Here is a 22178-nt window from a genome sequence, read left to right on the forward strand (position 1 = left end):
TGCTCTTGAACTCACAGAGACCCAGCTACCTTTGCCTCCTGTGTGCTGGGATTAAGGTGTGTGCCACCACCACCCAGCTTTTTTTTATAAACTAAAAACTGCAGTAAAAAAAAAAAATCATTGTGGATATCTTATTGGAAAAACTAAGTCATTTTAGGATATTTTAAATGCATTTATTCTGTTTATTTCTGTATAAAAAAAAAGCAAATGGGTTAAACGGGAAATGTATTTTAAAATGCTTCTCCCAGCATGAAAGAAAGCGAGGGGGATAAGGCTCAGGGCGGCATAAATGATTAAGACCCGAGAAGGTGGGTGACTCAGGGTGGCGCCTCAGGATGGTGTAAATAATTTGCGAGGGGAAACAAATATAAATATATATTTATATTTATATATCATCTCATTCTGGAGGAAGGAAACCTTTTATTAATAAACTTACACAGCAGAGACTAATACAGGCTCAGTAAAGAGAAGTCCAACGGTTGTGGCCAAAGAAAATGCAGATTATTTAAGGTGAATTTGCTTCTTTTTCATCTGATTCGTCATCATCCATCACCTTAAGCCAGAAAACAAAGAGAATTCGAGAGTTAAGAAAAAGGTTGGAAAGTGTTATTTTCCCAGCATGAACATCACCTCCCTGCCTGACATAGTCTATGATAACGCACAGCGTGCCGACAGGAATAACCCAGCAGTAGTCCAGAGCCCAAGGTTCAGTCAGAACTGGGGTCCTAAGATAACAGAGCAAACCAAATGCATAAAAAGGAACTGGGAACCGCTTTCTTGTCTCAGAAAGAGGCCCCTGGCAGCAGCATCTCAGCCGGGCAGGCTAAATCCTGTCAGGATAGGGCATGCCTGTAATCACAGAATCAAGAGTTCAAGGCCACTCAACAAGCCCTAGGGCAGGTCTAGATGGCTTGAGACTCTGCCTCAGAAAACCAACAGACGGGTGGTCCAGGGGAGAGAGGCCCTGCAGCTGGGCCGGAGACCTGATCCCCATGCTGGACCTTTGCAGATCAGTCTAACTTCAGGGCTCCTCCTGCGCACCATGGTGTGTGTGTGCACATGTACGTGATATGTAAAACGCAACTAAGCTTTTTTAAAAGTAGGGCATGGAGACACATGCCTTTATTTCTAGCACCCAGGAGGCAGAAGCAGGCAAATCTCTTGTGAGTTCCAGGCCAGAGTGAGTTCCAGGGCTTCATATTAAGAAAGAAAAGAATATTTTTTAAAAGGGACTCCCCCCACCCCCAATCTCCTAAAATAGTAAAAGAAAAAAATACTACAAATTATTTTGATTTTACTCAAATAAAAATATTTTAAACCTAAAGAAGTGTGAAGATTTTCAGGGAAGAAAATACTTAAGGAAAGAAGAAAAGGCTAGTCCTTCTGTGGGCTGATATGATATTGGATAATAAAGGCCAACACCTCTGAAAACAAAGTTATAGAAAGTTCTGTTTCCTTGCCACATCCACTACAATTATGTGGCAACTGGAGCTTGTCACCAGTCAATTCTGCACCCGCCCCGGACATGTGAGTAACAATGTTACTCTTTGTCAACCTTTTGGCCTCAACCAATGCTATTTTTTTCAAAAGGCCTTGGGTGAGGGAAAAGGGAAGTAACAAGGTACAGGCATCCCGATGGGAGGGCACAGCTGCAGGCAGAGAAGGCGGGGAGCCTTGGAGGCTGGGGTAGAAAAGTGACTCTAGCCTAGGAAAGAGTGTAAGACCAGCCAGGCAGCAAAGCAAAACTTCACAAAACTTAAAACAAACACCACCAAAAACTGAAATGGCCCCTGGGATCTGGATGAGTTCTGATGAGATACTTAGCAAAGTTCTCTCCTAGTTTTTCTTTGAGGTTGACTAAAAACAGTTATTTTACTCTAAGAATAAAATATTTCCAATCTCAATATATCTAATCCAAAGAATTTTGTAAATCAACTCCTACTTAAGCAGAAGCATTCTGAAATTTGGAGTAAGACTCCCAAGAACTTTTTCAATGTCAATGTGCAAACGACGCTTTGAGACCCATCAGAGCTGCTGCGGAAAAAGACAAAGGAGGAGACCCAGCCTCGGGTCTTTCAGGAGGCCCATGCATACACAGTGCTCCCAAGGCTGATATCCTGAGCTCTGTCCCTGGAATCTACATAAAGTGGAAGGAGACAGCCAGTCCCACAAGGTACCTTCTGATCACACATACACACGCGCACACACACACACGCACACACATGTACACCCACATACACAAGCATATACACACACTCACATGCATGTAATAAAATTTTAATAAAGGCCAAGTGTGGTAGCCTACAATCTCAGCACTTGGGAGGCAGGAGTTCGAGGTCACCCTGGGCCACATGAGCTCTATCTTAACAAATGGTGGTAGAGATGGAGCAGGGAGGGGCAGGAATGGGCAGGAATGGGCAGATCACATGAGCATCTATACTCTGGTGCACAGTGCTTTGACTCCCTCTGTGACATCTGCAGTTAGAACTCAATCACCCATGGCGCTTTCCCAAGGAAAGACAGGTTATCAACTTGGTCCCCTCGTACTGCGACACCCAGCCTGTCGCCGTGCTGCCCACCTGCTCCACGCCTTCCACTTCTGGAATATAAAACTGCAGCATGTTCTGAATCCCGCTCTTCAGGGTGATGATGGAGCTGGGGCAGCTGGTGCAGGAGCCCTGGAGCTTCAGCCGCACGATGCCATCTTCAAAGCCTCTGTAGATCACGTCACCCCCATCCTCCTGCACAGTCGGCCTGTGGCCACAGGACATGCAGAACACATTTAAAACAACAGATGCCTTCAAGGAAAAAGATTAAGACAGCTCACTGTTTTGTGCATGTGTTTCTGTGTGCGTGTGTGTGTATGTGTGTGCATGTGTGTCCGTGTATGTGCGTGAGCATGCATGCGTGCGTGTTCCTTCTCCATGTAGGTTCTGAGAATGGAACTCAGGTTAGCAGCAGGACGGCAGCAAGTGGCTTTCCCTTCCCAGCATCCTCACTGGCCTGAGGTCTAGTTTTAAACCACTCATGTTTATCAGCTTCTTGTCCTCTCTGGATGACTTATTTGCTGAGTATAAGCTGAGCCGTCCGTCTCACAGCTGCACAGTGTGGCACTGCACTAATGTGGCAGAGAGGATCACCTTCCTGATGGAGATGGGCATCTTCCTTGCACACACAGCGTGGCGGTAGAGACCCACTGTGCATCTTTTAGAATTACGACTGGGCATATACTTGAGGTCAGACTTCCTGCAGCAGGAGTGGAGGCTCACGCCTGAAATGCTAACACAGGCAGGAGTCCGAGGCTGGACGGGGCTGCAAACTCAGTTCCAAGCCAGCCCAAATTACAGACGAGAACCTGCCTCAACAAAAGTATAACTACTGAGATTTGGTGGACAACGCCAAACGCTTTCCTACGATTACACACCCTGACATGCCCCCAGAAAAGGCGAGCACGCCACTGCTTCCTGTTCTCACCACCACTGGTGTCAATCAGAACGGTGAACTGTCTGCTGGCTGTGAGTTTCTGGAGGTTTGACTGCATACTCGTGATGAGTCTGACGGCACACTCTGCACTCGTCCATGGCTAGTGGCTTCTGCTGACTGCCTTTGGCCATGTTCTAGCTCCAGCCTCTATCTGATTTTTTCTTTGTCAATTTGTAGTTCTTATGGATTTCATAAAATCAATATCTTAAAAAAAACTTTTAAAAAGATACTTATTTTATGTGGAAGTGTGAATACCCGAATATGAGCAAAACTGCAGGAGCCCCTGGAGGTCAGCAGAGGGCACATCACTGTGTAGCCCTAGATCCCCTGGAACAGGTGGGTGTGAGCTACCACGTGGACACTGGGAACTGAATCTGGATCCTGGGGAAGAGCAGTAAATGCTCTTAAGCACTGAGCTATCTCCTCGGCCCCCTTGATTTTTTACATTTGTTTTGTGTACTTGCACATGTGTGTACACTTGCACACGTGCACCACGCACGGTATGCATGCGATGTGGACGGTGAGGATGACTTGTGGGAGTCGGCTCTCTCCTTCCTCCATGTGGACAGAATAGAACTTGGGTTGTCAACCTTAGCAGGACGTGTCTTTACCCACTAGGACATCCTGTCATCCCTATACACTATAAAATCGATTACCCTGCTTCCCACAAGAAAGGCAGAATTTTACTATCATCTAATCTGTCTTTTCCTTGATTCTCCTGATTTTCTTGTGTTCTTGTGAATAAAAACTTGCCTAGCCAGGGTCATACAGATATTAATTTGATGTATTGTATTTATTTGTTTCAGGGGTATGCACATGCTGCTGTGATAGCCATAGGACAACTTTTAGGACTCAGTATTCTCCTTCTATCATGTGAGTCTCAGAGATGAAACTGGGTCACCAGACTTGGCAACAAGTGACAACCCAGTGAGCCACCTCCCTGGACCCGTACTATCTCACTGTAAGAATCCACCACGATTTCTTTGTTGAGCCGGATTAATATTGACACCCCACTCTGCCCCCACCCCCACCTTTGGTATTCTTGACAAACACTTCACCCCTGAAACTACATCCCCAGCCTAACCATAAGCCATTTTGAGGAGCCCTCAGTTCCTCTGAGTCAGGAAACTATATTCTCAGGCTGGAGATGGGGCTCAGAGAGAGCACATGCCTATGCTCACGGGCCTGGGTTTAATCCCCATCACCAACAGCAAAGCCCAATATTCTCAGTGAATTTAACTCTGAAGCTAGATAAGGACTGCTGTATGAACAAGCATACAAGCTGCTCTAGTGAGTGACCCGTGTGGGCATGGAAATAATGTGCCATTCCTGCCGAGTGCATTACACATGTCAACATTCAGTCAACGGTTAAGTCACGTGTTCAAAACTCTACCGTAGCCTGGGGATGGTGATTTCTGCCTTTAATCCAGTCACCAGGGGGCTGGAGAGATGGTTCAGCGGTTAAGAGCACCGACTGCTCTTCCAGAGGTCCTGAGTTCAATTCCCAGTAACCACATGGTGGCTCACAACCATCTGTAAAGAGATCTGCTGCCCTCTTCTGGTGTCTGAAGACAGCTACAGTGTACTCATATATAATAAATAAATAAATCTTAAAAAAAAAAATCCAGTCACCAGAAGGCAGAGACAGTTTTCTGTGAATAGAGATCAACTAGGTGTATGTATATACAGCAAGTTTCAGGGCAGCCAAGGCTACATAGTAAAACCTTGTGTAAATAATATATAAATAAAAATAATAAAATTTAAAACTCTCTCCTGGTTATTTTTTATGCTTTGTTAGACAGAGGTGTTAGTTTTCTCTCACACCTGTGGGCTATTTGTGCCTCTTTTCGTCTGTCAAGCATTATTTATTTCGAATCTGTGCTATTATAAGATGGTTGGACTACATTCCTGGTAGCAAATACCCTCACTGTGTGAGCATCCACAGCTGTCGGTCAGCACCCTGTGCGCTGGTGTCTGCGCAGCTTCAGCTCTCAGTACGAGGTCTGAATGCTGTGCACTTATTTCTCCAACTCCTTTTCAGTGTTTCTGTTGTATTTAAGTTGTGCATCCCTGATAAGAAACGTGGAGTTGGGTTCCCATATTCTAGCCATTCTATGCACCATTAAATCACCTGTTAAGTCCTGCACAATGTTTACGCTTCCAATCCGTTTCCCTTTGCACTGAACAAGGACTCTTTGTCTTGCCTTCTACATGGCTGTTTGCTGTGTAACATTTGACTGATCTCCTTCACTGCCAGCCGACCTACTTTTACCTCTCAAACAAGGCTGACTCAGAACACATCCACTCACACTCCCCTTCCATTTAGGACACGTGTCTTACTTCTGTGCCTTTAGCCTCCCAGGACACTGATGTCTTGTGCTTTTTTCTATCTCCAATTCCTCCTTTCGGTGTGCTTCGATATGGGTTCTTTACTACTGCTCTATATTCTCCTGAGTCCAGTCTTCAGTGTGTCACGTCTCACTGAAATTAATCTAATGAGTTGATTGATTACATTTGCGTACCATAAATACTCTTCTTAGATTCCTGTTCTTGCAGGAATTCATCTTTTCATTTATTAATCTAATATTTTGTTTTGTTTTTCAAGATAGGTTTTCTCTGTGTAGTCCTGGCTGTCCTGGAACTTGCTGTAGACCAGACTGGCCTTGAACTCACTGAGATCCACCTGCCTCTGCCTCCCTAGTGCTGAGATTAAAGGTGTGTGCCACCACCTGGCCACTTAGCCAGCCTCTTAATAACAAATATCTAAGGTTTTCTTAAAAATAACTAAAGAAGAATACATTTTCTTTAAAAACTCTAAACTTAAGGGCTGGAGAGATGGCTCAGTGGTTAAGAGCACTGACTGCTCATCCAGAGGTCCTGAGTTCAATTCCCAGCAACCACATGGTGGCTCACAACCATCTGTAATGGGATCTGATGTACGTGAATACAATGAAGACAGCTCAGTGTATTCACGTAGGTCTCACTGTGTACCCCAAGCTAATCTGGAAACTCACAGAGCTCCTCCTACCTGTTTCCCTAGGAACTGAAGACCAGTGTCACCAAGCCTGGCTTTGTCTATACTCTTTTTGTGGTGCTACTCTCCTCACAAACTCGAAGTGCAGTCCCGTTCCTGAGCATTGTGTGTGTGAGTGGAAAGGTGTGACTGAATACCAAGGCAGGGCTCTCTTTATGTTTAACTGCAATGATAGCCTATGTTGGTTTACACTGATTATTGATCCAGAGCCCTGCTCCAACCTCCTGATGAAAGCTTGCTGCGTTAATGAGAACCATCTCTGCAGCACTAGACTGCAGGGCATGGGGGGGAGGGGATGGTCTGGGGACACGGGGAGTGCTCATACACACCGTATTCTTGTATCTAACAGTTCTTTAATCATTGCCACAACTTCGTCATCTTCCTCAGAACCTAAAAAAAAAAAAAAAAAAAAAAAAAAAAAAAAAAAAAAAAAAAAAAAGGGTAATAATTTTGAAGTCCTAGAAGCATTAAAAACAGGAGGATTTTCATCTAAAAGCATAGTCAAGCATATGGCACTCAAGTAGATACAGAAAGATCACAGTTCAGGGCCAGCCTGGTCTACATAAAGTTCCAGGCTAGGTAGATTGGGCAAGATCTTGTTACAAAATTCAAAACAAGACAAACATAGAAAAATACAACTTTACAGCAATCCTTCAGCCTCTGCCTCCCACGGGTTAAAATGACAGGAGGACACCTCCATGGCGGGGACAGCCTCTCCCATACACTGCATGGAAGGGCTTACAGGTGTGTCCCTTTCAACTGTCGGTTGCTGTGCCTGGGAGAGAGCTAACTGCTGACAGGATGTTTGGTATCGTCCTCTCAGCAGCCTGTTACCAGCTTTCCTTCCTCACCCGCCCAAAAGACGGTTCTCTGAGCTTATCGTGTGAAAACGCAAGCTGCCAGTCATGGAGCCCTCATCTCTGAGGAAGGACGGGACCTGTCCTGCTCTGGTCAGTTCAGACTGGACTGTGGCTTTTTGAAGCATATAGAGTTGGCAGCTGAGCTGGGGCGAGACAGAAGGAGCAGGTGAGAGGAGACAGCGCTGAGGGAACAGAGCTGGGAGGTGAAGAGATGGAGCAGCACTGCGGGCTGCAGTGGCAGGAAGCCGGGTAGCTACATTGTAACTCAGAGTCTGCCTCAGCAAAAGGCCCGCAGCCTTACACTACACAAACACACTGCATCATTCTTATTAAACCTCAAGCTGGTTAACCCCCCAAAACCTGCAATATACTACACCCATTTTTGTGTCCTTGATACTTCCTTTAAAAAATGGGTCTAGGGGTTGGGGATTTAGCTCAGTGGTAGGGCGCTAGCCTAGCATGCGCAAGGCCCTGGGTTCGGTCCCCAGCTCCAAAAAAAAGAAAAGAAAAGAAAAAAAAAATGGGTCTAACAACCATAGAAGAATTAACACTTCGTTTCTCAACACTTTTCTCCAGAAAATGTTAACATCTGTTAAATCTAAGTGGAAGCAACTTTGTGCCTTATATATGGTGTTTCTGAATTCTCAAAATTTTTCATAATTAAAAATTCTAGTTTTGTGTAATACATTCGATGTTTGCACAAATTTTAAAATTGGAGAAAACAATATATATGAATTTCTATATGAAATTTTGTCTCAGGTAGAATCGGTTCCAGAGCCAAATACAGTCAATGGTAAAAGTGAACCCACTGCTCTTGGTTGTCCCCAGAACCAGACAGTAAGCTCCTCCTGCTGAAGACAGCACGTGCTCTGGCCACAGGACACAGAACAGAAGCCTGACTGAAGTCCCTTGCCTGCTCAGTGTCAGAAGGGGCTGCGTAGGCAGCTGGGAGAGAACTGGGTCAACCCTCTTGCTCAGCTGTGGCCCCATGTGTCACATGTCTGACCAGGCTGGGAAAACACTGTTCACTGACTGCTGTAAGAGTGGCAAGCCCCATGGGGGTAACCCAGTGCTTTCTGACTGGAACTGAGGCCAGCTCTACTGGAGGGAAGTCATGCCTGGTATTGTAACCTGGCCAAAAACCTGTGGCAGGGAGATCATGGACACTTATGGGAAAGTTACAACTGTTTTCCTAAACAGACAGGATGTGCTCACCATGATGGGTTTCTTTCTAAATGACCGTGTTCGTGCTCACAGATTAGTACTGCTATCTGGTTTATTCAGAGCAGCTCTTCATGAAGTAGGTAAAGGTAACCGCAAAGACTCATAACCTGTCAAACGCTGAGATTAAGTGACTGCTGAATGCTCAGCCCTAAGTGGGACACCCTTGCCTGCAAGCCTCAGAGGCCATCATGGAGTGTTGGGGGAGGGGCAGAAGGAATGTAAGAGCTGGAAGAGGGGCCAGAGAGATGTGGAATACTATCTGGCTGTTTTCCCAGAGGACCTGGGTTGGGGTCCCAGCACCCACATGGTGTCTCACAACCATCTGTAACTCTAGTTCCAAGGGATCTGATGCCCCCTCCTGGCCTCTAATGGCACCAAACACATGCCTGGTGCACATACATAGATACAAGCGAAACACCCTTGAACGTGGAAGGGGGGGTCTCATGAGGCTCCACCCTCCTCAAGGACCTAGACAAAGTTATTGCTGGGGAGGAAGGATATTATCTATGGTGGTGTCTCCATTGGTAAGGCGCCAGGGCTCCAGGAGCTGACCTACCTGTGCTTCTATAAGCAACACTAATGGGCCTCATTTAAGCCTCTTACGAGATCAAACAGCATGAGAGTGGAGATGGGAAGAGGAAGGGGATCATCAATAATGAGTGGGACAAGAAAGCAATAGAGGGTGATTATGATCAAAATACATTACATACAAGGCCATAAATGATGTATAATTAATAGGTAGATAATTCTATTAGAAGCATTTTAAAAGTCTGTATTCTGTCACTTGGAATCCAGGTGAGTAGGACTGAGGTAGGAAGTTCAATAAAGACTGGACAAGCACTGACAGACCAACACAGCACTACCTGCTTCTCCTGGAGGCGTCTCCTCAGTCACTAGAGGTAAGCCAGATGCAAAGAAGTCCATAATTGTTGCATAAATGTCTGGTTTCAGTAAATTCCAGTCTAATTCTTCATTCTCCTATAATCACATTGAGAAAACATGCTGTATTTCCAGCCGGGTGCAGGACAAACCCTGACTCCCACCTTTTTTCTCTTCTTTTTCATTTTGAGACAGGGGTTCACTGTGCAGCTCTGACTGGCCTGGAACTCACTGTATACACCAGACTGACAGTCGACTTGTAGAGAGAGGTCCATGCTCCTGCCTCCTGAGTGCTGGGATTAGAGGTGTGCACCACCACAGCTAGGTCACAGTGTTACTGCACGACAGTGAACTATGCAAATACACGCGTGTATGTGAGACTCGTCATATGTGCACATGTCAAGAGAATGACTAAGTACACCTCGATTCAGAGAGGGCATGTGCACTGTGACAGAGCACACAGGCAATTTGTTTATGTTTCCTTGATTCCTTTTTTTAATCTATCAACTTACAGAAAGAATTAGCACAAATACAACTTAGGGGCAGGCAGGATGGCTCAGTGGGTAAAAGCACTTGCTACCAAGTCTGGCCACCTGAGTTCAATGCCCAGAGCCCACATGGTGGAAGGAGAGAGCTGCCTCTTGTAAGTTGCCCTCTGATCTATAGTACCTGAATACAAACACACACAAAATAATACATGGAATTAAAACATTTAAATTTTTAAAAATTTTATGAAACAAATAAAGTAAATTTTACTCCAGTAACCTGGAAGCTGAAGTTCTAGTCCTGCCAAGGTTGTGTCCTGTCATGGGCTGGCCGTGTATTCCTGGGCACTGTATCGAATCTGCTGAGGCCCGAGTGTTTCATCGGAGTGGAGGAGGCTGCTGGACTATAGTTATACTGGAGCATAATAACCGCAGCTAGAAAGGCCTCTTTAACTTGACAGATGAAGCAGGCGTCACCTCAGGGTTTTGTGTTTGTTTTTTGTTCTTTTTTTTTTTTTTTAGATCTATTTATTTATTTCATAAGTACACTGTTGCTCTCTTCAGACACACCAAAAGAGGGCATCGAATCTCCATACAGATGGTTGTGAGCCACCATGTGGTTGCTGGGATTTGAACTCAGGACCTCTGGAAGAGCAGTCAGTGCTCTTAACCACTGAGCCATCTCTCCAGCCCCTACCTGAGGTTTTTAATGTGCTTATTTATTTTATATGCATGAACGCTTTGTCTGCATGTACATCTATGTACCATGCATGTGGCTGACATCATAACAGGACATTGGATCCTCTGGATCCAGAGACATAGATGGTGGTGAGTTGCCACTTGGTGCTACACTGGGTTCTCTGCTCTTAACTGCTGAGCTGTTTCTCCAGCCCCTGACCTGAGATTTTTTAATACCACAGGTCATTAAAAAAAACCTAGCATGTTAAGAATGAAAATTCTAGGTTGGTATGGTGATATTTTTGTAATGCCAGCAACAGGGGCCAGGGAAGGAAGGCCACAGGTTTCAGGCCAGCCTGGATTACATGGCAAGACTACGGAAAACCAAGCAACAATAAAGATTCTATATGGGGCACTGAACTCAGAAAAAGCTAATGGCTGGCTAGTCTTGTTTTTACACTCTGAGGACTGTACCTTTGTGACTGTAATGAAATCTGGCCCAAAGAAGACACTTTTCACACCTTCAATCCTGAATAACTGCCTGGGAACACAAAAATAGAAAAAACATCTCATGAGAGAAGAGAAACAGATGCAAAAGGAGAAAAACATTACGGAACTGTCACAAACTGTCCCCAAACTGTCTCTGGTTAAAAAGCTATCAACTCCAGGTGGCTGTGTCCCTCCTTACCCTACAGTCACCTGCCTTGCTCCAGGTACTTGCCCAAGAGCAACAGCACAATTGCTCCTCAAAGATTCACGTGAATCTGAAAGCATGTTTTTTTATTGCTCCTCCACCCCCAACTTGAACATGTCCATCGCCCCAGCAAGCAGTAAAGAGGCTGTGGTACACGCAAAAAGTGCAGTACGGTGTCACAAGAAAAAAGACGGCATCACCACAGCACCAGCTACAAAGACAACTGTGAGAGCCTTCCTGAGGTAAGGTACATTCATGGCCATTCACTCAACAGACAGCTGACATCTCTAAGTGCCAGGTCCTGGGAAGGCAGGAGACAGACTGGCCTCTGCTCAGGAGCTTACAGCAAAATCATTCCCTAAAACACCTCAGGGACTACAACAACGAAAGGATCAGTGAACTCCACAAATAAAAAAAAACAGGATTTTTTTCCCCTTCCTTTTTGTGGTGGTAAGAAACTGAACTCAGTGCCTAATCAATGGAGCTCTGTCATATAGCTCCCTATATCCCTAGTGAAGTTGTTTCATTTTTGTTTGTGTTTGTGTATGTTAAGGCATGGTCTCTCTAGGTGTAGCTCAGGCTAGCCTCAAACTCCTAGTCCTTCTTTGCCACGTAGGTACTGGGCTTGTGTCACTACACTGGACTACATTAACTCATTTTTGATGTAAACATTTCAACAATACTTAAAAGGTTAAAGACAGGTCTCACAGCATAGCCTCTAATCCCATAACTCAAGAAACAGAGGCAAAAGGTAGAACAAGGCTAGCCTGAGCTATCTGAGAACCCATCTCAAAAGAGCAAAAACACTAAAAAATTACAATCACATTAAGAAGTTTGTTCTGGTGTACGTTTCTCCAGAAACCATCATGGAGGCATTTGCTCTCTTTATTTAGGTGGAGGGTTATACAAATATCATCACATTGTACCACTGTTCTGCAACTTGCATGCCCAAGGCCCTAGATTCAACTCCAGTACTGCACACAGAGACACAAACACAGACAGACACAGAGGACACGTGTGATAATAGATAATAGATCTTAGTTTTGTATTTCTGCATTTTACGTGTGCTTTGCTTGCTCATGTGCACGCATGCATGTGTGTGCAACTACACTATTACACATCCCTAGCCAACCTTGTTTGCCTGTGTGGCTGTTTCCTAAAGTTATATTCTTGTTTTTAAAGAAAACTTGTATGGAGCTGTGAAATCAACTGCATAGTGATAAGGAATTTGTTATGTGTAACAAAATAACACTAAATAACAAGAGAATTGTTAAAAGATGAGGATGGGGGCTGGAGAGATGGCTCAGTGGTTAAGAGCACCGACTGCTCTTCCAGAGGTCCTGAGTTCAAATCCCAGCAACCACATGGTGGCTCACAACCATCTGTAAAGAGATCCGAAGCCCTCTTCTGGTGTGTCTGAAGGCAACTACAGTGTACTCATATATAATAAGTAAATAAATCTTTAAAAAAATGAGAACTGCCTATTACCTAATTATTTTTAAAATGATTATTTTATTTACTTACTGGCTGAGTTTTTTGTTTGGGATTTTTGTTTGTTTTTATTTGTTTTTTGAGGCAGGTTATCTCTTTATAGACCTGGCTGTCCTGGAACTCTCTCAGTAGATCAGACTGGCCTTAAATTCAGAGCTCCACCTGCCTCTGCCTCCTGAGTGCTGGGATTAAAATTGTGCTCCACCATGCCCAGCTTTATGTTATTTTTTTTTATTTATGTGTATGCCTGTCTGTGTGTACGCCTGTCTGTGTGTACGCACATCTATGTCTATGCACATGCAGTGTCTGAAGAGGCCAGAAGAGGGCACTGGACATCCTGGGAGCTGGAGTGAGTGATGGAAACCTGAACTAGAATCCTCTGCAAGAGCAGCCAGTGCTCATAAGCAACCCTGCTATTACCTAGTACAAGTGCAAAGGATGGACGTACCCACTGGACACTTGTTTTATGCACATGCACACAGGTATGAGCACTGAGTCATAGCATACATATTTCTTACTGTTTGTATCAAAAGCATGAAAAATAAACGCTCTACAATGCATTCTGAGAAACGGCGTGTTTAAGTCAGAAACACTGTACACATTTATGAACTAGAAATCTGAGAAACAATCTGTGAGCTTCACTTTCTCCTGCCCTCCATCATGTACGGGAGGCTACCTATGTGCTCGGCAAGCAGTATTTCACTGGTGTTAGGGTGCGACTGGCAGCAGAACTCATACTTAGCACCAGGCCCTGCAGTCAGTCACCTTCTGTACACACCAAGGAAATGAAGACGAAACGAGGAGGAAAGGCAGGGCGAGGAGCAGGCGGGGCAGCAAGCAGCAGCTCCCTGGCACCGACTCTAGTGCTCCGTGTGAATGACAACCTCCATGCCTTACCGCTCTGGTGTACGACTGGCCCTCAGGAACTTAGAAACCGTCCTCATTGACTTTAAAAGGCCACCTCACATCTGACCACTGGAATAATTTATGATTCTGAATGAAAATCACATCTGTAATCCCAACTCCTAGGAAATGGAGGCAGAAGGAGTTCAAGGCCAACTTAATCACAGTTTGTGGCCAGCCTAGAGAAGTGCTGGAGAAAATGTCTCAGTGTAAAGTGCATGGCACACAAGCATGAGGACCCGTGTTCAGATCCCTAGTAGACTTGTCTTATTTAGACAGAGAGTGATAAAAGATTCTCATGGTCAGGCCTGCCTCTGTGTGTGCACACACTCACACGAACTCATACTGCACACTCACATTCACACGCACTCACACATTCACACACACTCACACTGTGCACATACACATTCACACACACTCACACATTCACACACACTCACACATTCACACACTCACACATTCACACACACACACATTCACATGTCACTCACACTGTGCACACACTCACACATTCACACACTCACACATTCACACACACTCACACATTCACACACACACACACATTCACACACACTCACACATTCACACTCACTCACACTGTGCACATACACATTCACACTCACTCACACTGTGCACATTCACATTCACACTCACTCACACATTCACACTCACTCACATATTCACACACACTCACACTGTGCACATACACATTCACACTCACTCACACATTCACACACACTCACACATTCACACTCACACTGTGCACATACACATTCACACTCACTCACACTGTGCACATATACATTCACATACACTCACACTGTGCACATACACATTCACACACACTCACACTGTGCACATACTCACACATTCACACAAACTCACGCTGTGCACATACACATACATGTACAATTTTTTACCATTTAGAGTTTTAAAGGTTTGGATCAGAAGTTTATCATAACTGCCCATTTGGTGAAGTTTCTTAAGTTAAAATATAATAATATATATATAAAATAAAAATTAAGTATTCATACTACAGAACTGTCAAATACACTCCTGAGGAGGAAGCTTTGTAACTTCAACGCGATTCTCTGAAACCACACAAGTGCACCAGCTCTGCAAGGCTGCATCAGGCACAGAGGGCTGCAGCGCTCCCTGGTGGAGGCAGCAGACACAGCAGACACAGTACCTGGCCAGAGGGGAACGGAAAGCCGCAGCTGGTGTGGGGAAATCCATGGTCCTCGTCTCAAGAACCGGCTTTCCTGGTATAAACTTTAAGCTGTTGGGATTTGGGGTGTCTTGTGTTTGAATAAACATGAATCGTACTGAAAAAGAGAAAGAGTGTTATGCTAGAAAAAAATGGCTTAAGTTGTGGTCAACGAAGTGCTTTTTAAAAAAAGATTTATTTTTATTTTTTGTTTTGTATGTCTGAACGTCTTGCCTACACCTGTGCATGTGTACCATGTGCCAGCGGCATTGAGGAAGCCATCGGAGCCTCTAGAACGCAGCCATGGGTGGCTGCAGGCTACCACAAGGATGCTCCAAGTCACACCTAGCCCTTCTGTAAGAGGAGCAAGTGCTCTCTCTACTGAGAAGCCTCTCTTGTTCCCAGAAGTCCCCAATTTTTAGAGAAACAGAAGTAGGAAACACTGGGAAAAGTGACCTCACAGGCTTTTTCTCCCAAGCTGACCAGAGATCCTGAACGGTTAAACGCTTGAACTCTATTAGGATTCCTGTGCCTCCAATCAAGGAAAGTCTGCTCTACAGAGAACAGAAAAAAAAAACCTTAAAGGAAAGACTGTCACTACTTTCTATTCAGAACCAGTCATTTTCTGTAGGTCTGTCTGTCTGTCTGTCTGTCTATCTGAGACAAGGTCTGCTATCTAGTCTTGGCTAGTGTGGAACTTACTACGTAGACAGGCTGGCCTCATACTCATAGGGATCTGCCTACGGAGTGTTGGGATTGACAGTGTGCTACCAAGCATGGCTGTGTATTTTGTTGTCTTAATTTCCTGTAACTAAGATCACTGTACTCACTGGGCATCTCGCTGAATCTGAAGGACTAAATCTGGCTTTACCCTACTCAATACACTGAGAAATCCAGGTCCACAGAAAAAGGGGTTTAAAGAAGTACCAGAGGGTGTAAGTATAAATGTAAAACCAAAGAGGTCAGAACGAAATCTCGTTTGAAAGCTAGAATCCGGCAGACACAGTAGCCCAGGGCCTGCGAGGCTGAGGCTAAGAGGAGGAGCCTGAGTTCATGCCAGGCTCAGCAGTGTGCAGCGGGCTCCAGGCCAGCCTAGGGCAGTTAGCAAGAGCCTCTTAAAAACCCACAAAACAAAACAGAAAACAAACCAAAAACCCACACCATCTATTACACTGGGGGAGAAAAATTAAGGAAAATACCGGATCACCACACGCTTTTCTCTCTCAACATCAGTAAGCTGCCTCAAAGACTAATCTGAAGAGATATTCCGCCACATCATTCCAACTATATTCTAAATCCAGTTTAATTAGGTATTTTAAAAAAAACGACTCCACACACATACAAGTCACATTGTATGAACTTAACAGGTTATATTTAGGAATTTATACGTGAATACACATACTCGAACTGTAACACCTCCTGAAAATGGGGCCATGAATTGAAGGAGAGTGGGGAGAGGTAAAGGAGGGTTTATAGAGAAGAAAGGGAAGGGAGAAATATTGTTATTAAAGTACAATCTCAAAAGACAAAAATCAATCACCTCCTAGCTCTAACATCCAGCCAGAAAGTGTCCTGCGTTAGGGCAGGGTAGGAGAGAGTGAAGTGTTTTCCCTTTGGGAGTGATACAATACTGGTCCCTTAGTAGACAAACACCGGCTCCTGCACAACACAACAAAAACTGAAAGTCACTGTCAAAGCTGAGATCAGTGGGTGTCCAACTGGAAAAGACTAGAACACCACAAACTGCAGTTCCACAAAAGTTAACCAGTTAAAGTGGGCTGACCTACTGAGTTCAGTATTTACATCCAAGGCATTTTGTGATTCGAGGAAACATTCCCCACCTCCAGTCTGCAGAAGAGATAAGATTTCTTCCAGATTTAGTCATGCCCCTACCACCCTCTATCTCACCCTACAACATGGCCACGGGAAGGTGCACGAGGCAGCAGGAGGAAAAGGTTAATCCACGACCACATCAAGCCAAGCGCACCCACGCCTCTCCAAGCCCCCCCAATGCTGCAATGACCAAATTACATTCAAAATCAGATGCTAGAAGGTTTGATTAAAGGCAGGAATTCACTGCTGTACAGACAATTCCTATAGAAACAGAGAAAGCAATACTTTAAAAGACACATGATTCTCTCAAACAAAAATGCACTTGTAACTTCTTTCTTATAATATTTCATTTTAGACATCATTTATTGAGCAACTCATGGTCTAGAAAATGTGTTTACAAGACATGGAGATTTCACAAGTCTACAGATAATGTCCTCTGACTAATAATAGTAAAGTATGGTTTTACCACAGGGAGGGGTGGGGATGGGCAGGAAATCACTGGATCCTTCTTCTAAGCCTCTGAATTGAAAATTGACAAATTCTTGCGATGTTGAGATGACTCGGGGGGTAAGAGTGCTGGCTACCAAGGCAGAGGCCTGAGCTCAATCCCAGAACCCACATGGTAGGAGAGATCCAGCTTAAGCAACCTGTCCTCTGACCTCCACACATGCAGTACAACACACACACACACACACACACACACACACACTTTAACATTTTGTATTTTATGACCATCAGCTCTAGCACTGTACCTGTGTTATACAAGGGCGTGCGCAGCGGGAAGAGTGGTCTCCGTACATATTGGTGCAGAGGCTGTTTCTTAAAGGCGTGTGGAGTCGCCACATGACAGAGCCTACATTTGAAACAAAGAGTGACATAGTAAGGAATCTGATCTGTTTTGTTGTTTTGAAATGAGTCTCACTCTATAAGCCAGATGGCCTCATGAACATGTGACACTCTTGCCTCTGCTTGCCTAGTACTGGAATCACAGACATGAGCGTCACACCCAGCAAGCAGTATGATCTTTATCACTAACTTATACTTCATATATATATATGTATATATGTATGTATATATACACACACATATATACATATACACACACATATATGCTAAGATTTAAACATAACAAGTAATAAAAATAGAGTTAATTTTCTATTTTCTATTTGCGACATCATTTCAGCAAATGATACAATCATAACCAGAGGTAACGGGCCCAGAGGGAGGGGCCGACAGCTAAGTGCACTTGTTGTTCTTGTAGAGGGTCTGGGTTTGGCTCCCAGCACCTTCATGGTAGCTCATAATGGTCTGCAACTCCAGTTCCAAGGGCATCAGGCATGCTCGTGGCACATATACATACATTCAGGCAAAACACTGATATGCATAAAGTAAAAAGGCTGGTGAAACCACACGGGGACCCATTTGGTTGGTAACTGAAAGTACACACTAACATCCAGGCATCGGAATCAGAAATGTATCGACAAAGTGACTGAGATCTGCAGCCCAGACCCTGGGCCACACAATGGCTTTGTACTTCCTCTTCCTTCCTTTCTTTTTTTTTTCTGGTTTTTCCAGACAGGATTTCTCTGTGTAGCCTTGGTGTTTCTGGAACTCCCTTGTAAACCAGGCTAGCTTCATAACTCAATGATCTGCCTGCCTCTGCCTGCCTAGTGCTGGGACTAAAGACAGGTGCCACTACCCCCCAGCTTACTTTTTCTTTTAAAAGTTTAAAAACTAGGTAATAGGTAATAGCATCACACGCCTGAAAACAGCTAAGGAGATCTCTCTCTCTCTCTCATCTCTCTCTCTCCTATCTATCTATCTATCTATCTATCTATCTATCTATCTATCTCACACATATTTGTGTGTGTGTGTGTATGTGTGTGTGTGTGTGTGTGTGTGTGTGTGTGTGTGTGTATGTATGTATGTCTGTGTTTTTCTTCAATGAAAGCTTTCCCTTGTCTGTCTCACATCTGTTACCTGGAGAGCGAGAGCCAATGGGTCTCCTGGAGTAAGAGCTGGGAGTGCAGCTCATGGGGCAGTGCTTGTCTAGCATTTGCAAGGCCCTTGGTTTGAGAGTCCCAGATTGGGCTGGAGAGATGGCTCAGCGGTTAAGAGCACCCGACTGCTCTTCCAGAGGTCATGAGTTCAATTCCCAGCAACCACATGGTGGTTCACAACCATCTGTAAAGAGATCTGATGCCCTCTTCTGGTGTGTCTGAGGACAGCTACGGTGTACTTATATATAATAAATAAAATAAATCTAAAAAAAAAAAAAAAAAGAGAGAGTCCCAGATTTGGGAAGAAAAAGTAGACAATGAGCATCCCTGAGCAAAAACCTGAAATGTTCTAAGCTTCAATCCATCTCCTGCCTGACCCCACGTAAGGCTTTCTGCTGAAGTCCACCAGCAATAGTTTTCCATGGTGGGTAAGGTGCACGTGGGTTCTACCCCAACGGTATCTCATTGAGTTCAAATGTCCCAACATTTAGAGTCAGACACTCCACTGAATATTTAGGATAAAGGACACTCACTTCATTCCAACATTTCAAAGTCTAAAGTCCAACAGAACACAAGCGAACGCCAAGAGCAGCCAACACTCTATATGCTTGATGGGAGGCATTAAGTCAACATCCGACCTTCATTTCACTCTGACAGAAAAGCATGGACTGGCTAATCACAAAGTTTCATCAAATTAAAAAGAAAGGGAGCTCTGAAAATAACTCCTGCTAATAAGCTAAATCAAAGGACTTTTCAGTAATGAAAAACATTAAAGATCTGACTTGAGGTCCTTTGTTGGTTTTTTTTTTGTTGTTGTTGTTGTTGTTGTTGTTGTTGTTGTTGTTGTTTTCAATTTTGAGATAGTGTCTCACTGTGTAGACCAGGCTAGCCTTGAACACCCACCTGCCTTAAATGATTACTTAAAATTGTCCTCCAAGACCCTTGAGACCAGAAGGAGTAAACTGTTGGAGTAAAACCATCCCTGAACACGGCTGGGAAGTAAATCATTCCCAGGCACCCACCCAAAAGACAAGACTCAGCTACTATTTAAATTCCATGATATAAAAATGCCTATGACAGAAATGGCTAATTAAATGTCATACCCAGAAGACCCCTTGCCAACCAGAGTTCCCAGCTTGGTGCCTGGGGTTTACCCAGCCTGTTCTGCTAGATGGCCTGCCTGCTTTCATGCTCCACCCGCTGGCTGCTTGCCCTCTCATGCTTGTACTAATTGCTGAACCCTTAATAAATGCACTCATTTGAAACAAAAGGCATGCAGGGCTTTGTAGACCATTCTCCCTAAGGATGTCCCTTAGGGGGATTGGGGATTTAGCTCAGTGGTAGAGCGCTTGCCTAGCAAGCGCAAGGCCCTGGGTTCGGTCCCCAGCTCCGAAAAATAGAAAAAAAAGAAAAAAAAAAAAAAAAAAAGGATGTCCCTTAGGGAGTCAGGGACATACCAGGCCACACAGTGGGTGCTCAGAAACTGTAGCTGTTATCGCTATGTAGTAACTAGTAACTACCCATTAACTGAATGGAGTGAATACTCCAGAATTTGGAAACACTCTAATATTCCAGTATTGCTGTTCCTTCACCCCTGGGGAAAAAGCAGGAAGTGTGGATAAATCAGAAGTGTATTCTAGCAGGAAGGTTTGAAGTCTAACCCATCCTGGGCAAAGTAACTGAAGGAAAGTCATCGAAAACAGGGGGGAAAGGAGCAACCCACAAAATCCTTCTGTTAATCTGCTATTTTTATGAGACACATTTAGGAGTTTTAAAACGGGGGACGGGGAGTGGGGTTAGTCTCATAAATAGTCCAGGCTGGCCTTGAACTCCTGGTCTTCCGGCTTTCACCTCTCAAGCACTGGGATGACAGGTGTGGGCTTCCATGCCCGCCTGATGAAATGCTTTTGAAACTTCAGGTAGCCATCAGCAAGCATTCTGTCAGGCCCTTTTCTACTGGAGTCACACGCGGGACCAACAGATATCTGAGGAAGTGGAACTAGAAGTGCGTCTGGAAGAGGAACAAGACGCACTCGCACAGGCCTGGGCGGTGGATTCCCTCGAATCGCTTCTCTCCAAGCCGTGACCTCCCGGAGAAATGGAACAACCCGACACGACCCCGGGACAGCTCTTCCCTTCGGAGTCACATTCCCTTGGGATTTACAAGGGACGTCCGTGGAAGGTGGCTGGCCTCCGGCTCTGAAGCCAGGACAAGCTCCTTCAGACGCCAGCTCCCGCCCCGTGAGAAGGCGGCGACAGGGATCTGCTGGTTCGGGAGCCGACACCTACCGCCTGCACAGCCGGGCTACACCGACAGCTGCTCCCCACGCCCGCTCGGCCGCCGCCATCACTTCAGTGCCAGTGCGCTTGCGCGGACCCGCCTCCTTCAGGTCTCCAAGTCCTACGCAGACTCAGGCCCCGCAGAGAGGGCGGTCCGGGGAAGCCGGTTCCTTACAGGTTGAGGGCGGTGCTGCAGGTGCCCCCCATCGCGCCCCCTTTTACTGAAAGTAGATTTTTTTTCTTTTTTCTCACATAATATATCCAGATTACAGTTTCCCTTCCTTCGACTTCCCCCAGTTTTCCCACACATCCCCTCCGAATTCACCCCCTTTTCTGTCTCTCATTAGAAAACAAACAGGCTTCTAAGGGAATATATGTTAGATATGATATGATATGATATGATATGATATGATATGATATGATATGATATGATATGATATGATATGATATGATATGATATAACAAAAACTAACACATCAGAATAGGCCAAAACAAACATAAGGAAAAGGCACAAGAAATACATATAAATACAGAGACACACGCTATAGGTCAAAGGCTTTGTGGCTGGCTAGGTATCTTCCTATACGGAAGATGCTACCCTGTAGGGATGAAGGCTCTAGGTAGGCACCAGCTTGACTTCTCCGTGCTGTGTGGATGTTGTCTTCAGTAGGGCCTTCCCCGCAAGTCTGCGAAGAACATTCAAGCCTATAGTCTTGGCGACGCCTGGGTTGTTTGTGGGTTCCCACGGGACCCCTTTGGCCAAAAATTCAATCAGATGTAGCCTGTTTTGAGTACTGGATACTTCACTTGGTGACAAGATATCCAGCCGCGACTCTGTCTTTCCCATAATTTGGTGACTTCATTTAGATCTATGTATGTATTTTAGGAAGCTTCTACTGTATAAGGTTTCCATACAAGCTCAAATAGCCCTTAATTTTAGCTCTCTCTCTCTCTCCCTGTATTCCCTTCCTGGTTCCCCTCTCACCCCCCACCCCACACACACACACACACACACACACACACACACACACACACACACACACAACTTGATTCTCCTGTTCCAGAGATCCACCTGCCTCTGCCTCCCTAGTGCTGGGGCCAATGGAGTGTGTCACCACGCCTTGTAA

The 22178-nt window shown here is 44.9% G+C and overlaps 1 protein-coding gene across 1 annotated transcript; it reads right to left on the reverse strand.

Moving 5' to 3' along the window:
• Positions 1–400: 400 nt before the first annotated feature.
• On the reverse strand, positions 401–21147 carry Nfu1 (NFU1 iron-sulfur cluster scaffold). Its single transcript, XM_032906156.1, has 8 exons — positions 21061–21147; positions 17524–17624; positions 14921–15056; positions 11118–11184; positions 9465–9579; positions 6847–6907; positions 2580–2754; positions 401–553 (listed from the first exon to the last, which is right to left on the reverse strand). Exons 1-8 carry the CDS (start codon positions 21117–21119, stop codon positions 506–508), a joined length of 762 nt encoding a protein of 253 aa, XP_032762047.1. The 5' UTR covers positions 21120–21147; the 3' UTR covers positions 401–505.
• Positions 21148–22178: the final 1031 nt, after the last annotated feature.

This window comes from Rattus rattus, chromosome 6 (assembly GCF_011064425.1).
Source record: "Rattus rattus isolate New Zealand chromosome 6, Rrattus_CSIRO_v1, whole genome shotgun sequence".
NCBI classification, from domain to species: Eukaryota; Metazoa; Chordata; class Mammalia; order Rodentia; family Muridae; genus Rattus; species Rattus rattus.

Bases quoted from the DNA above. Each gene is read 5' to 3' on its own strand.
- Nfu1 (XM_032906156.1), bottom strand. From the start codon at position 21,119: ATGGCGGCGGCCGAGCGGGCGTGGGGAGCAGCTGTCGGTGTAGCCCGG. The intron at 17,625-21,060 runs GTAGGTGTCGGC...TTTCAAATGTAG, and splicing joins GTAGCCCGGCTGTGCAGGCG to GCTCTGTCATGTGGCGACTC. The intron at 15,057-17,523 runs GTACAGTGCTAG...TCTCTTTTTCAG, and splicing joins CACGCCCTTGTATAACACAG to TACGATTCATGTTTATTCAA.